At 46.0% G+C, this 16762-nt stretch overlaps 1 protein-coding gene across 1 annotated transcript in view; it reads left to right on the top strand.

Moving 5' to 3' along the window:
• Positions 1-16762, top strand: part of LOC146809682 (netrin-1-like) — a 250479-nt gene that overhangs the window by 217389 nt on the left and 16328 nt on the right. Inside the window, exons 5-6 of the mRNA XM_085616529.1 lie at positions 7332-7385; positions 7623-7703. Of these exons, the coding sequence (XP_085472655.1) occupies positions 7332-7385; positions 7623-7703 (135 nt within the window). The remainder of the gene's footprint in view (positions 1-7331; positions 7386-7622; positions 7704-16762) is intronic.

Below are 16762 nucleotides of genomic sequence, written 5' to 3'. Positions count from 1 at the left end.
TGTACATATATAAATGCATAATGTTGCCATAGGGACACTCCATTATGCAAAGGACACAGACATACATTATTAAAGGTATACTCCATCATAAAGAAACATAGATATAATGTTGCTAATTCAAGAGGACCATGCAACAAAAAATGAAGGCAATGTTATGCTCCACTCCGCACAAGCAATAACTTTGATAAAGGCATAGTCAAGATGCAGTAGGCTGCCTTTCGTTTAATGGGCACTGCACGTTTGTACTTTGTCCAGCCAATAATTGTGCACCTAAAACTCCCTCTTTGCAAATACTGCTGCAATATAGTTCCTCCGGTGCTCCCCGCTAGCCATCGTTTGATATCTACAAGTGTTTTTGGTTGGGTCATGCCCTTTATGGAATTAGCTCTATATATCCCTGTTCCTAGGTCTCCAGAGAACAATGCTGATCCAGCTTCAAGCTGCCCTCAATGCCGCCACTTGCCTTATCCTTCACACCTGCTGCTTTAACTAAATTACCCAAAGCCTGAGTGCTCCTCACTGCCATCCCCTGAAGATCCTTCTCGTCTTTACTGTAAACTGCTTTTCCTTGCAAATCCATCTATGCTTCCTGACTGCTGACAAAGTCTGCAGATTCACAGGTTACACAGAGCAAGTCAGACCTCTGATTGGAGACACCGGATTGACGTAAACCAACACTCCGCAGCTCTCTCTGCAAATGCAACCCTTTCCCCCTTCCATCCTCCTGGCATGGGTCTCGGCTTGCCCCCCTCTCTCTGAGTGTTGTGCTTCCTGCTCTCCCTCTGTTAGAGAGTAGAGAGCAACTTCCATGCTCAGCAGACAGGGGGAGCTGTAGCTGAGCATGGCAGAGATCCCTTGCTTCTCATGCGGCTATTCACACTTAGGATGATGGTGGAGCTGGTGCAATGTGTAATGCCACAACACTTGCCATCCTAGCCCTTCCTCAGGTTCGTAGAAATGCTGGCTAAATTAGTGGAAAGCAGCAGAGCGGAACAGCACTGGCCACTCGAGAACTGCTCCCAAATATGTGGGGATCAGGGGTGCGACCGGAATATGCAAGAGCTTTAGTTCCAGTCCCTTCCTGTGGTCGTTTGAGACCAGAGTGAGTCTCTTCCACAACTTCCCTTGCGCCGGTGCAGGAACCCGGGGTCGATGGGTGACATATTGACATTCAATCTTTCAGTAGGCAGCAAGAAAAAAGTTAGTGTCGAGGGGTGTGATGCAACAAGAGCATAAACCTTAGTTGTACACCATTGTGATGTCACAGCAGGGTACAAGCACCCTCAGTTCTGTCAGTGGTCTCCCACTAACATAGGATGCGTACACTATATTTTATAGTCGGTAGTGCCCTGGGGTTCCTAGGTCTGTACCACACTACAGAACACATCAATTAACAAAAAACAAGTGTAACTGCTCTTGAATCAATAATTCTGTCTGTAACACACAATTTCCAGAGAACAATGATAGGTTTCGACTCAGTGGCACAGTAGTTAACCAGTAGCGGCTCCTGGAGAGAGTGCTGCAGAGCGGTGCGGCGGGGCGGGGGAGGGGCAAGGTGGGGATAGTAAATTCCAGCATACGGCCGACCGGAGGTAAGTACATAAATATATAAAACAAATTACACTGTGCACGCTGCAACGCCGCGTGCACAAAGTAATTCGTTTTATTTATTTATTTAAGTACTTACCTCCGTTCAGCCGTATGACGGAGTTTACTATCCCCAACCCTTTCCTCCCCCGCCCTGCCCCACCGCCCTCCAGGAGCCCCTACTGTAGTTAACGGTTGCACTATCTCACAGTGACATTGGTATTGGACGAGCCTGGAACCGTACTTACCCACTCACCTGCGCAACATGCTGAAGCCCATGAAGCAAAAACACAGGGCCTATAGGCATTAATGAAAAGAGTTAATATAGTCCTTCGTTTTAGCTAGCTGTACCATAGAGGGGGCGCTTTCCAGAAGAATGTAAAAGCAAAAATCTATTCACTGTTTCTATCACTAGATCATGGCCATCGACTCATGTGATGGCAGTACACTATCACAATCGCCTCTGCCCGCAGTGAAACCAGGATTAAACAGATGGCCATGTATACTTGGAGAGACATGCATTCATTGGTGAATCCCATAAGGTGCCAGGTTACCAAAGGGTCTCTTGCCTGACTGCCCATAGGATCAAGTATGGCTGCTTGAATTACAAATTCTGACTTTGTGAAGTTGAGAAGTTTTTGATCCACACACACCTTTTCGAGCAGACTTTCACTGCATAATGTCTCTGTTGCAGAACGGGAATTTTCCTGCAGAATATGATTTGGGAGAATTCACTTGTCAGCCTCAAAAAGAGAAAAGAAAGGCATTGCCAGCTTTTTGCGAGGTTGATGTGGTTGAGGTTGGTGAAGTTTTGAACCAAATATCCTGCACGGTGAAGATGAGGGTAGTCAGCTCTACCCACTCATCTCTACTGTTGATCCAAATATTGGTTGCATTTATAATGAGGCTCGTGCCAAATAACCACAATTATTGGCCCATATGTTGGGCACACTCAGAATGAAGCTGATGCCTAATAAGGTTCCACCCAACAGAGAGATGAAAAGAACAATGAGGCCAAGTAAAGAGCACACAAATGCCTTAAAAGATAATAGAAGTGTATACACCCCTTTTCAATTTCCAGACATACACTACTCCTGTTTCTGGAAAATGACAAATATCTAGTGATTCCTGCATTATTCACAATAAGCCGCAGCATGCAATTTGTGTCCATGCATGTGCAGGATATGAACTAGTTGGGCTCTTCACTAACCCCGGGTGTAGTGTGCGTAGCTGGGCTACGCAGAGGTCCACGGAGTTGCAAACAAACTCCTCTCCACTACGCCACCCGCCCCTACCCCCCATTATAAAAAGTAATTAAACATTATTAAAAAATAAATTTAAAACCACTCACCTGGCATGCGGCGTGCCCAGGCTGCCCTCCTCTTCTTCGCCGTCTCACTAATCCTTGTGAGAACTGCACATGCGCGCGAGCCTGCACATGCGCATTCCTTTTGAGAAATGCGCATGCGCGTGCGCATGCTCAGTTTTCGCAAGGATTACCGATAGGGCAAAGAAGAGGAGGAGGGCGCTGCATGCCAGGTAAGTGGTTTTAAATGTATTTTTTAATAATGTTTAATTACTTTTTATAATGGGGGGTGGAGGCGGGGGCTGGCCAACTTCGCTCCGCTGCGGAGTGTGCGGAGATTTGCGTTCTCCACGAAATGTGGAGAAGGCAAATCTCTGCACACTCCGCGGGCGGAGCGGAGGTCTACGCTCGGGGTTACTCTTCACAAATATTTCTTTTAGTTCCAAGTGGACAGTATGCATTTCAAAATCAGTGTGTGGAGCTGAATGGTATTCTCAAGGAGGGTGATTTATGTTTGTGCAGTGTATGTACACATTTGTATACATTGTATGTTTCTGAAAATAGGCAAATTACACATTTGGTAAATTATTTTATATTCACATCTCCCCCCAATGTTCGCACACTTTCCGCTCTTTTCCATAGTCACGCCTGAAACCTCCACACATTGCTACGCTTTACAGTACTACTAACACAATTGTTTGCAAACCTTGTATATGGCTAATTTAGGTTAAAGGTTAGGTGCTCAGATAAATGGGTTAATTGTGAGTCAGTCGTTTTGGGAAATTCTCCGCATTCCTACTTAGTTGGTGTTTACTGTTTTCCCCGTGCATGCACCTGAACACTCACCTTTTTCCTCTGAATTTTCAAATGAGTACATGCATAAGGAATTCGAAAGTATAAGTTGTGAATAGATTAAATGTATTAAACGTACAGATAACTCCGCATAGCAGAAGGTAAACAAAATACTCTGCCACACCTGTCACTACCAAGCACCATAATACACCCTCTGTAAGTCACTGATTGAAAGCTGTGCTCTTATTTATGACACTCAATAAAGTCTGACTGCTGAACCTCACCGGTGCCTTCTATGTGCACCTTCTGTGCCTCTGACCAAATCATCTCAGGGTCAACGCCCCTATATGTGTTTTCCTATGACAAGGATCAGGTTATGACATACTTAGTCCACATCAGATGGAGGATTCCCAAGCCTTTTTCCTCTATTTGTTTTTTATCAACCTTCTGTCTTATTTCAATTATGTTTTTTACCTGTGCCAGATTGTATTGCACAACACACAGTTAATTCAAAACAAAAGTTCGCAAGGATAATATTATACCCAAGTAACTTTTTACAAAATGTGTGGATTTGGCACCATTGTTGTGAATTTTGGAATTTCATGAAATAGGAGGCATTTGTTTAACCTGCTTCCTCAAGGTAAATATAGTCAGGATATTCTAATTTCAGGGTCCACTGTAAAGCTTCAATAGAGGGCATGTGTTTCTTAAATCATCAAAACATTAATTGACTAAAACCCCAATGTTTGAATAACTTAAACACTTTCCTGTCTTTTTACTTCAAATATCTAAATCGTAGGTTCCAGTCTCTAATGTATTGTTTTAAAAAAACATGATGTTCCTGTTTATTTAAAAAAAAGGCCTTTTATGCAATGTGCATCAAAAAAAAAATGTCAAATACATTACAGGTAATATGCAATCTTAACAAATGTGGTCACCAGAAACACTTTACGGCAATGTTGCAACATAATACACAATTATCCATTAGATACTACTACTACGACTACAACTACTAGCTATAATTCTACTAATAATAATAATAATAAGAAAATGATGAGGATTATACAAGCACATTGTACACCATTTGGAGAAATACTCTTATTTATAAGCATGGTTCTAACTATGTAAAATTGTACATCAGTCCAAAGAATGGTGCACCATCGTTGCAACCTATTTAGTAAGGATTAAAGAACCGCTGACCACATTAACTCAAGATAAATTTATCTGCATTTGCCACCACTCTTATGATACTCAACTTTAATCTCAGACCCAACAGTATAACAATTTTAAATATGTTTGTAGAGAATGTAACCTACTGGATGTCTTCACTCTCTGAACATAATCCCATGAGAATGGAATACCCACTCCTATTCTCCAGTGTCTCCTCACCTGTCCACAACATCCTCCTCCTGGAAGTTATCCATCCTTGGGCACAACATAGGGCCCGATTACAATGTCATTTGCACTGCCACCGTCAGGCCGTCTGTGGCAGTCCGCCCAACATCCAGAGTATCGGTCTGACCGCTGGATTATAATGCCGGCAGTTGGAGCGATTTGGGTGTTGGGAAAAACCGCCGCCTCTGACAGGCTCAAGGAGCCCATCGGGGTGGCAGTCGGACTGTAATCCCTACAACGGTGGCAGTGCCTGCACAGACACTGCCATAGAGATTACAATATCTATTTCCCTCTACCTTTACATGGTGGCCCCTATCCTCCATGGGCCTCTGGTATGTGGGCCATGGGGCACATGTGGTGCCCTCTCAAACATACATGCACCGTGCGGAAGGCATAATGCACCACATGGTGCCAGCCACATGGTGCATGGATGTTCAAAAACATCTATTTTTTTATTGCGGCTTGTGTTCCGGCCATTTTCGAGGCTGAAGCACAAGCCACAATGGAAAACAAGATGTTTACGCCCACCGGCACGGCAGTCATATTGTAATAGGGCTGTCGGGACTGCCGACACCTTGTCAGGCGGTCTTGAGCCTGAAACGATGGCAGTCAGACACTCATCCGACCGCCATCGTAATGCGGGCCATAGTCACTCTACTGCATGATTAATCAAAACCTTCTCTTAATGATCATATCACAAGCCTACCTCCACCTGCCTCCTATCAGCTACCTCTCCCTAGGAAGCTAACAGTCTTCATGTACCCTTGGATTTCACAGTCACAGTACTGGCCCATTTTAGCATGCAGCTATAAGCTAAACCTTCATGCTGCTGCTTGGCTGATTACAGGAGGCAAAAAGTCAGATTACATCAATTTCATCCTAAAACAACTTCATGGGCTTCCGCTTGAGAGTCCAGAATCAATTTCAAGATTGCTTGCATGACTCCTGAGACAATTCACAGCGGCATTTCATCTTACTTGAATAACACCCTCTAACTCTCAGGTGTCCAACAAAATACCAGAAACAGGAACCAACTCATTCTCTGAATCCCTAAAGCCAGAATAGTTAAAATCTCAAAGCAGCTCTTTTCATGCCTTGCTCCAAGACTCTGCAACTCCATCGCTGGCCACATCAGAATAGATCCTGGTCTCCTTGCGTTCCAAAAGGATCAAAGTATGCACCTCCTTTTTTTGCCTTCCATGTTAATAGTAAACTCCATGTTCCCCCTAATACTACTGCTCTTTTGTGACAATGTCTCTATGCTCTCATTTTATGTATAAAGTGTTCCACTGTCCTCCTGGCTAGGTGTGTGCTATATAAATATTAAAAATAAATAAAGGAATGGAATAAATTGTAATAAATTCCACACTAGGTATGTGTTATTGAATGGAGCCCATGTCAAAAATGAAGCAAAACAATTTCACATAAGTGTTTTATGATTACTTGGTAATAATCTGTGCAAATTTACAGTACTTTAGTATTATTCCCAATATTCAGAAATTGAGTAAAGGGGGTTATTTGGAGCCTGGTACATGAAGGGCGTCTACTAAAATCTGACAGATGCCTCATCTGCTCTATTTAGAGTGTATAAAACGCCCCCTAAGATTGTAGCAAAATCACTCTCTTCCATGGCCATTTCTTTCCTCCAGAAATTAGTGTCCTCGGGTGGTCAACATTTTTTTTCAATAAAAAAACTATAAAAATGCACATAATTATTTATGACCATTAAACGTGTCATATTTAGGTTTTACAAGGGTTTCCTAGTCTGGTTCCCACGTTTGTTCTCTGGTGCAAAAATATTTACATATTGTGAACTCGAAGAACATCTGTTTCTCCATTATGCGAACACCAAGGCTTGTGTGAAAAGCGTTTGTTTGGCTTTTTTGCACCAGTGCAATGTTTACCTAATGTGGCCCTTTGTAGTCATGTCATTGAATCCCTGAAGGATGAAACGCCAAGTTAGCACAATTGGAATCATAACCAGTAAACTGCAGGTTAAACGGGGATCTCTACGCTTCTGTGGAACGTCTCTGCATTTAATTATTTAATTAGCAGAATTTCAAACAGAAATGTTCTACACTATAACACTGATTTGATGTAACATTCCAGACATCAGGGTGGTTAAATGAAGGCCAGGACTGAGAGTGCCTGAGAGGAGCACCTCAGGCTGTGCAGATCATCTATAGATGGATATCCTGCCATGATGGACTCATGTCTCAGATTGTCCCACTCTTGTCTTTCTCTCTTCCAGGGATTCAGGAAGTCATCCCAACCACAGTGGCGTCCCCTCTGGAGTGGAACACAGGTAGGAGGGCGTCCAGATGTGGCAGAGGGGCAACTACTGTAGGAAATTGGGTGAATTTGCTTGTGGTTGAGCTGCGACCGTCCAAACAGAATTTTATTTGAACACACAGAAGGGAACACTCACATATATTACTGTAATTTAATATAGTTGCGGGATTGGTAACTTAATGCTGACCACAGGAATGGTTGAAATTGGCACTTTTCCTGCTAATTTGTGTTTTTTATGATTTCTGACTAGGAACGGAATGTCAGACGTACTGCAAGCCCTCCCACAGCCGGGTTCACATGAACCTGAGGAAGTACTGCAAGAAAGATTATGGTAAGAGAGGAAAGGACATCAGCAGGGCTGCATTCCACCCACCTACGACCTTCCCACCTCTTCTCTTCTCCCTCTGTCTCCTGGTTCTGTGTTTTCTCTTCCTTATACAGTGTTGCTCCCACCACAGTCCATTTAATGGATATTCTTTCCTTCCGCCAGTGCCGGGATGGCCCTACTAGGAGTGATGAGAGCATGAAATGGGGAAAGTACATGGCCTTTGCAGATGGACTCTCTCCTGGGTTAGCACCTGGGTTCCTGGGCATGATTGATGGTCCATTCCTAGTTTGACCGAGAGTGGAATGCTGCAGTCATCCATCTGCCTCTTCTGAAAACCAAAATATTTTGACATTTGTACCTCCATTTTGAACCTTCTATCCTGTCTACTTTTTCCAGAACCCCTTGTGTTTTTAACAAGGATAGTTTAACTCTCACCTGCACTTTTTATAAGTGAAGAAAATGTAGCCACTAATTCAGCCAGGCAAGAGTGTGACTTTAAAAGATGCTACAAAGTGACAATACAAGTACATTTTTAGACATTGACATTGTGTCATTGTGCTGGCTTATCACCACCACACACCCTTACACAGTGCCTAGTGGCTATGTGTAAAGAACGACATACAACGATACATTTTTTAATTCTAAACTACACTGTATGCTGTGTATCTGTGATTAATTTAGTACACAGACGGGATCAATTAAATCTTAAATCCATTTGGATTTTTGCCAAAGGACATTTGTAAAACATGTATTGAATTTAGTATCTCATAAAATTTGTCTCATTACACTTTATCTATGGAGGCATTGTGCGTGGACCCGGTGTCAAACTTCTGGGATAGATGCCTTAATCCGTCATTCAGCTCCCTTTCGTAATTACACAAGGAAGGCAGGCGTTTGTCTCCACAGGGCAGAGATAATTCATGTCCTACAGAGAGGCAATGGAACCTGGAAACCCTGGATGGAATAAGGGATTCCATTGGATTTTAGGGACAGACAAGCCAGCCCCACATAATAATTCCTCTATCCATGGGGTTTTACTCATAATTGGTTCCATTGTGGTGTGGAAACTGTTAAATCACCCCTTTGCCATTCAACCTATAATAACGGCCAGTTTTGTTCACTTCTAACAGGCCTTCTGGCTTTCCTAGAAATTCTGCTCAAATAATGGAATAAAAGATTCTGAAGGGGCTCCCTGTCCTCATTGCACAAGTGGCTTGGCCTTCAGTAGCTCACAATGATTTTCACTGATCAGAAGTAGCTCTCACTACAGAAAAGGTTGGAGACACCTGCATTAGAGCAATAGGGAAGCATCCTTCCTTTTCACATGAAGAAGCTAAAATGAGGCACAAGTAATAGAAGCTTTTATAACCAGAGCAGTAACTCAGAAATGTGTTTTTGTCCACAGCAGATGGGCAAACTGGTCTCAAAAACAAGAAGACAACAAGAGGGGATAGTTCCTCATTTCTGTAAGACTGAATCAGGAAGTGTTGAGTAAAAGTGCTGCATTTTGTAGGGAATTTTGAAGTGATTAAGTGTAGAGGTCAACTGAAAAAAGTAAGACCACATCACCAGGCGCTCTCCTGTGTCTTTGGAGACACCAGAACAGAACAAAAGGAATGTTTGCTTTCGGTCTGCTCCCCACTTACACCCAGGGACTGGAATGCTCTCCAGTCGTCAGTTGGCAGGCTGAAGCAACACAAAACGTGAAGAAGAGCTCCATTGTGTGTGGGAGAACCCACTGCAGAGTTAGGGGTTAAATGCACTGAACACTGTAGGAGCACTGACTGGAGGGAGATCTCAATCATCAAAGCCTTCCTAGAGAACCTGGGAGCTATGAGAGAGATCTGGAGTGACTTTTGGACTTAGTAATTTTTCTGACTTCCTGACCTAACACTGTTGCATGTACCCCCAATCACTAAACAGCACACCATTGTACTGCAGCTTTGTTTAGCTTTACAAACACACATACATACATAAATGGTGTTGGATATTGGAGTACTGGTTGAGGGGGTGAAACCCTTCTCAAGCAGTAACCACAATCTCTGACAGAGTTAGACAAGAGACAAAAGCAAACCCCATATTAACCTGTGCTCAAGCCTCTGGTAGTTTGGTACGAAAGCAGTCAGGCTTATCTTAGAGACAATGTAAAAATTATTTATGCAGCACTACTGTTAGATTTGAGGGTCTCTAGTTGGCAATGGTAGGTACCTGTAACAAATAGGGACCCTTGCGTCTAGTCAGGGTAAGGAGCCACACTCCCAAAATAACCCCTGCTCACCCCCTTGTTAGCTTGGCACGAGCAGCCATGCTTATCTCAGAGGCTTGGCACGAGCAGCCATGCTTATCTCAGAGGCAGTGCGTAAAGCATTTGTGAACACATACAGTAATACAGTGACAACACTACACATGGACACCACACAGGTTGTATTATAAAAATAAGTATTTTTATATAGACTTAACACAAGACCAGACGACAAAAATCCACAATGCTGTCCTAAAAAATACCCTCTTAAATGTTATAAAATAGCTCAGTTCTCTCAAGTTGTAAATGCGACACTTTACTCTCAATGTACCTTAGATGCGTAGCGCAGAGAAAATAAAAGGGTTGCAGGGAAGGTGATGCGTTGGTTCCTTACATGCAGGGGAGTGGATGCGTTGGTTCCTTACTGCTGCGCAGGGGAGTTGATGCTCGCTTCCTTACTGTGTGGGGAATTGATGCGTCGGTTTCTTACCGCTCTCCGGTGCAATGCGACACGCTGGCACCTCGATGTGATCCTCTCCTCCGGTGCGATGCGACAAAATTGCATCTTGGCTGCGATGCGACAACGTTGGTGTGATGCGACACGCCCGACAGCCGTGCGGCGACTCGATGATCTTTGGAGTCACGACAGGCCCTGCGACGCGCTTCTCCGGTGATGCGACGATGACCTCTGTGGCAGTGTCCCGCTTCTCCGGCGATGCGCCGTGCTTCGGCGATGCGATGATGACAGCGGCAGCGGCGGCTCGCTTCCTCGGCGATGCGATGATAGCGGCTGCGACACGCTTCTCGTTGTTGCGTCGCGCTTCCAGCTCCCAGCGACACACAGTTTCTCAGAAGGCCCAGCACTACAGCAGGCACTTCAGTTCCCAGCAAGAGAATTCAGGGGGGAGCTGGTTTGTGAAGTCTTATATCCCTGAGACTTCAGGCAGGAGGCAAGCTCTAGTTCAAGCCCTTGAAGATTCTTCTTCAAGTTGATAGAAAGCACACTCAGTCCTTTTCTCCTCTCTTTGGCAATGAAGCAACCACTGCAGGCCAACCCCCAAACACACAGCACAGGGGTAGTCTCCCCCTTCAGCTTCCTGGTTCTTCTCCTCAGCAAAGGTTTGTCTTGATTCCCAGAAGTGATGTAAAGTTCTTGGGCCTGGGTCCCAATATTTATACTCCTTTTCCCTTTGTTCTCTGAAGGCAGAGAGGCCTTTGCCTTGTCCAAACCAGTTCTGGTCAGTCCTGGAGCACTTTGTTAACATGTCTCCTTCTTTCCTTTCACAGTGCAGGGCAGGGACATCAGACACACCACAGGAGGTGGAGCCAGCATTGTGGAGGGAAGGCCCAGCCCTATTCAGGTCCCAGGTGCAACTCCTCCCTCCCATCTAGATGCAGAGCTCTCTATTCACCACTGGACTGACCCACCCAGTCTCCTGGAATCCCCCAGCCCTGTCACTCAAACTCCAGACAAGGAATACACAACCTAGCAGAGGCAGGTTTGGATGGTTAGACAAGAAAATGCCTACTTTCTAAAAGTGGCATTTTCAAACACAGAATGTTAAAACCAACTTCACTAAAAGATGTATTTTATCATTCTGAGTTCAGGCATACTAAACTCGAATTTCTACCATGTTTCCTGAGTCCGTTTGGATTATAAAATGTAATAACCAAACTGCCCATTCTGGCCTATGGAGAACAGGTAGCATTGCAATAGTGAAAAACGAAAATGGCTGTAATTCACTATTAGAACATGCCACACACACCATGGCATGTCCTACCTTTTACCTACAATGCACCCTGCACTTGGGCCTACCATAGGGGTGACTAATATGTATAAAAGGGAAGGTTTAGGGACTGGCAAGCGAGTGCACTTGCCCAGTCAGCATTGCAGTACCAGACTGCACACAGGCTCTGCAATGGCAGACCTGAGACGCACCTTACAAGCTGCTCCGGTGGGTGGCACAATCAGTGCTGCAAGCCCACCAGCTGCATTGGTTACAAGTCCTGGGCACACGCATTGCACTATACTAGGGTCTGACAAGTAAACCAATCAAGCCAATCATGGAGTCACTAATCCATACATCAATTTACCATAGGAAGCACTTGCACTGTGGCACTGAACAGCAGTGGCACAGTACCCAAAGCATCTATAACCAGCAAAAACACATGAGGCAACAGCAAAAAATGGAAGGGAGAAAATGAGAATGGCCTTGCAGGTCGGACTGCATATGAAGAGTAATATACCCAAAAAGAGAGTAGTGATCCCCGAATCTGCTTCTTTTGGAGAAAGTCCATCATGAAGGACTGTTTTTTAATGAGATCTCATTAAGACTAGCCATTGATTGCCGTGGTTCAGTTAGCAATGATTATGAAGATGCCTGATGTTTGAGAAAATTATTGTTAAGGCCAACTCTACCTTCAGACTACTTGCAAGAAAGTTGAACTCTTTACTCAACTATTTGAATGGAATTTAAATTGGTCCACTTTCCTGGGCTTATTCTTGTTATGAAAAGGCCATCCATCTGACGTCCAGTTGTACAAGGACATTATGAAACTTTATTGGTTGTATTGGTTGAACCTTTTTGAATTTCAGCAATAAGATGAGATCACCTCTACACAATTTGCCATTTTTCTTTTTCTCAACTTTGTTGAAGCAGTTCATTAGCAAACAGAGTATTGAAAAATAAGAGCATAATTGACTCCACATTTACACAATAATCAGTAGCTCTAAGAACATGGAGTTCTAATAAATACCCCATCATCGAAAACAAATCATATTTTTTAAGACCTATGTAAAGGTAGGCTTACAAAGGAAAACCTTCGAAAGGGTCACACAGTTGCCTAAACCCATAATGAAGGCATGACGGCGAGGGGAGAAAGCAGTGAGACGAGAGAGGAAAGAGTCAGGGGGAATGTCAGAAGTGCCATGGACAGAAGGGGATTTGAGCACAATACAAATGATAATAATAATAAACTGCTTTTCTCTTATTGGAGATGTAGTTCCAGAGGCAAAGCTCAACCCATACTCATCTTATCCTTTTCAATGTCATTTAGTGAAACCATATTGGACCATGTTCTGCCTCCCGCACTACACTTCACAGGCTCAAATAAGGCTGGAGTTCGGTCTCTCACAACAAGTCATGGCCAGGCAAGAATCTTACATCATCTGCTGGCATAAGATCAGAAGCGCCACTACAAACACGCTAAATCATCTGCTGTGGCATGACATCCAGAACAGGGAATCCTCCCAAGCGAAGAAGCTATCTTCTGATAGCCCTGGAAACCACCAGGCTCAAGGAACTCTGGGACACATAATTTGGCCATCTAACCTTTAACTGGTCTGGAAATGCATAAAACAAACTTCCCTGGTGGAGGACAAGGCAAACTTCGCAAATAGATCTCATGCCTGGATGACCTTGAACTCCTACAAATCACTTGCACCACAAACATTCTTTAATCAAGGCTACCCCAAAGCTATAAAAATGAATTTTCTAAGGCATAGATTGGGCATCCTTCTGTGTGCTCTGCATCTTCGACCATGACTGAGGGCAACAGTACAAGACACGTGCAGGCTGTGTAACACAAGGCAAGGAGATATTTTACATCTAATTTGTTCATGCAACGAATTGCATCAAGAACGGCTACAGCTCCTAAAAGCACCCCTTAAGCAGAAAGGCATCTGCACCAAGAGGCAAACGGTGCTGGCCTGCCTAAACCCGGATAACACACAACTGAACTGTAGACTGGTAAAATACCTCATGCTGGCCGAACAAAAAATGCCCAAAAATGCCGAAACTTGTATATATTTAACATAAAGATGCATCTCTGGAGTTGCTTGGTGGCCTGCAGATGGGAAGATGTTTTTTTCCTGACCACACTAAGGAGGAACCACTATCACTTTATTAAATAAACTCGGAACAGGCACAAACAATTGAAGAACAGGCGCAATATGACACTGGGCTATGGGCAAGTCTGGCAGGAGCCAATAAGCGATGATTGCACTGCACTTTACCTTGCGAACTGATGACTTTCATCATTGCCAGTACTATTAACTCTGATTTTAAACTGTACAGCACTTTTATATCTTGGATTTTAACTGATTTTACTTGAAGATATCTCTCTTCCTATCACATAGTGCTAAAAAAAGGTGACAATGGCTAATGAAAAAACACTGGATATTTGTTTTTTAAACTTTTCTTTTTCTTTTTTTACTTCAACTTTTTTAAGGATTGTATTGCAATGGGTTTTGGTAACTATGCACAAATAAAGTAAGTTAAGTTAAGTTATCCTTTTCAATGTCATGGAGTGTTACCTCCATCAAGAGCTGTCAGGGTGATAGGTAAGAGGGCACAAGGCAATTCAAGTCTAATGCTTAGTGGGGGACAGGATACCCTATGACCAGAGGTAATTTTGGAGAGGCAGAGGTTTCTGTGTGGCAACAACATTTAGTGCCCAAAGGGCTGGGAAAAGTCAGTAACACATTGAATTCAGTAACACGGCATGCACCATAGAAAACAGAAGGATGTACATTTTCAAACTGTATTTTTGAACATTCTTGCACCTGGAGCCGATTTACACTATGTTATTTATCACTTGTGCAAATTTTGATAATCCTTGCTCCCCACCTGTTTGGTACTGGTGCTATTTAAAATACAAATTAAAAAATCATATAATACAAATATTCATCAACCTTTGTGAGTCTGGTTAAAAATAAATTAATAATATTTTTATATCCGTTTTTTATTGTAGATTAGCAGCACCCTGTTTGTACAGAAAGCTTACTTCAAGAAGCACATTCAAATATCGCTATTAGCCATTCTATTGTGCACATCCTGATCGTGCTGTCTCTTGCACTTTCAGTAACAGATGTAACTATGGGATTACTTAGCTCAGTTGTGCTTCTTTTACTCCCCTTGAAATGATGAAATGTTGAGCTTGGCTTGACGTGATTCAGTCGTGTGAGATGTCTGCAGTGGGTCCAAAACCCACTAAGCTATCTTACCAGTTTGTATGGTTCTGAGTAGAAACTAGAGCTCGCCCCGTGCTAGCTGCCGTGCTAGCTAATGGCTTCCAGTGAACTATGGAAATGGGTTTTGTGTTCGACCTCGGCGAAATTTGAGACTTTTCTGTTACCTGAAATTTGCGAAGTTTCCTGAAATTTCTCATTATGTTATTTCACTTCATTTTCAGCCCTGGGAGACGGGTTCATGCAGAAAGTGTCGTTTGAGAGACATTTTGTGCTCGAACCGGTTGCCTTCTAGTATCTTACGTAGGGCTGGGCGGAATTTGCGGAATGCCTCTTCGCGGAATTTTGAAAAAAAAATGTGGAAAACGAGCGCACAACCTGAGGGACCGTGGGGTCCCTCAGTGCTTGGGCAGGCTCCCCTATCTCCCCGGCCTGGCTGCGTTGAGAAGCAGGGACCGGCCCCGGGCCTCCTGATTTTTGGTCATGGCCTGGGATCCCACGTCCTGCGGCCTGCCAAGTGTCCATCTGCCCGGGACAAGGGACCATGGTGCAGAGCCCCGGAGCCCTGCAAGGGCAGGCGGGAGCCCTACCGCTATGGCTCGGTGTGGGCAGCTGGGTGTCCTTTCGGTCCCGGCCATCTGGTCGCACCTTTCCCTCGGCCATCTGGTCGCGCGCAATGCTTTCCAATGGGGCGACCAGATGGCCGGGCCGGCCTGGAAGTCCCGATGAGGGTCCATTCGCCTCGTGGATCCCAGCCAAGGCTCCAGGAGGCCGGGCGCGTCCGCGCCTAGGGTCCCCTCCGTCACTCGGAGCGCGAGGGTTACAAGAAAGGTGGGTAGCCTTCCTCTGGATTAGTAGGGGCAGGGTATGCCGGGACACCCCTCCTGGGGATTGCGGTTCTCAGGCGGGGACCAGATGGGCCAAGCCCGGGCAACATCCTCCCAGGCTTCACTCCTCCGGCCCGCGGCGTGGCAAAGAGCCCAGGGACGGGCTCCACGGGTCCCGGGAAGTCCTACCCCCGGGGCGCCCGGGCCCGAGAGCTCCGTCGGTCCTCCCTGTGCCCGAGTCCCAGCCGCTGTCCCCCAGCCCCCGGGAAGCAGAGAGCCCACCGAGCCCATGGTTAAGGCGGGAGCCCTACCGCTATGTAGCCTTCCTCCGGATTACTAGGGACAGGGTACTCTGGGACCCCTCTCGGTCCTCAGCCGGCAGCTGGACGGGCCCGGATGCTGCCCCGGTCCTGTCCCGGGGACTGCCGCGTGGCAGGGTGCCCGGGACAAGGGGTCCGGATGGTCCGGGGAGGCTTCCCCTGCGCCTGCGGGCCTGGGAGCCCCGGCTGGCTCCAGGGGCCCGGCCGGGCCCCGGGTCGGGGTCTCCGGCCCCGGACCCCGTCCCCCGGCCCCGGGGAGGGCGGCCTCCCCGCCCCGGGCTCCGTCTGGGGTCCTGCCCCGTCCCCCGGCTTGCTGCACTGCCAAAGGCCTGGGACGGGGTTCCGTTGTGTCCGGGGAGCCTCCCCAGGCCTGTCTGGGTTCATTGGCCCCTGGGGGCCCCGGGGAGGATGGCCTCCCCGCCCCGGGCTCCGTCTGGGGTCCTGCCACGTGGCTCCGGAGGGCCCGGGGAGGCTTCCCCTGCGCCTGCGGGCCTGGGAGCCCCGGCTGGGTCCAGGGGCCCGGCTGGGCCCCGGGTCGGGGTCTCCGGCCCTGGGCCCCATCCCCCGGCCTGCGGCACTGCCAAAGGCCTGGGACGGGGTTCCGTTGTGTCCAGGGAGCCTCCCCAGGCCTGTCTGGATTCATTGGCCCCTGGGGGCCCCAGGGTGCCCGGGGCGGGGTCCAGAGGTCCCGGGGAGGCTTCTCT

This window comes from Triturus cristatus, chromosome 7 (assembly GCF_964204655.1).
Source record: "Triturus cristatus chromosome 7, aTriCri1.1, whole genome shotgun sequence".
Taxonomy (NCBI): Eukaryota; Metazoa; Chordata; class Amphibia; order Caudata; family Salamandridae; genus Triturus; species Triturus cristatus.
The sequence above is the reverse complement of the archived record's forward strand: the minus strand, read 5'-3'. Positions and strand labels throughout refer to the sequence as shown.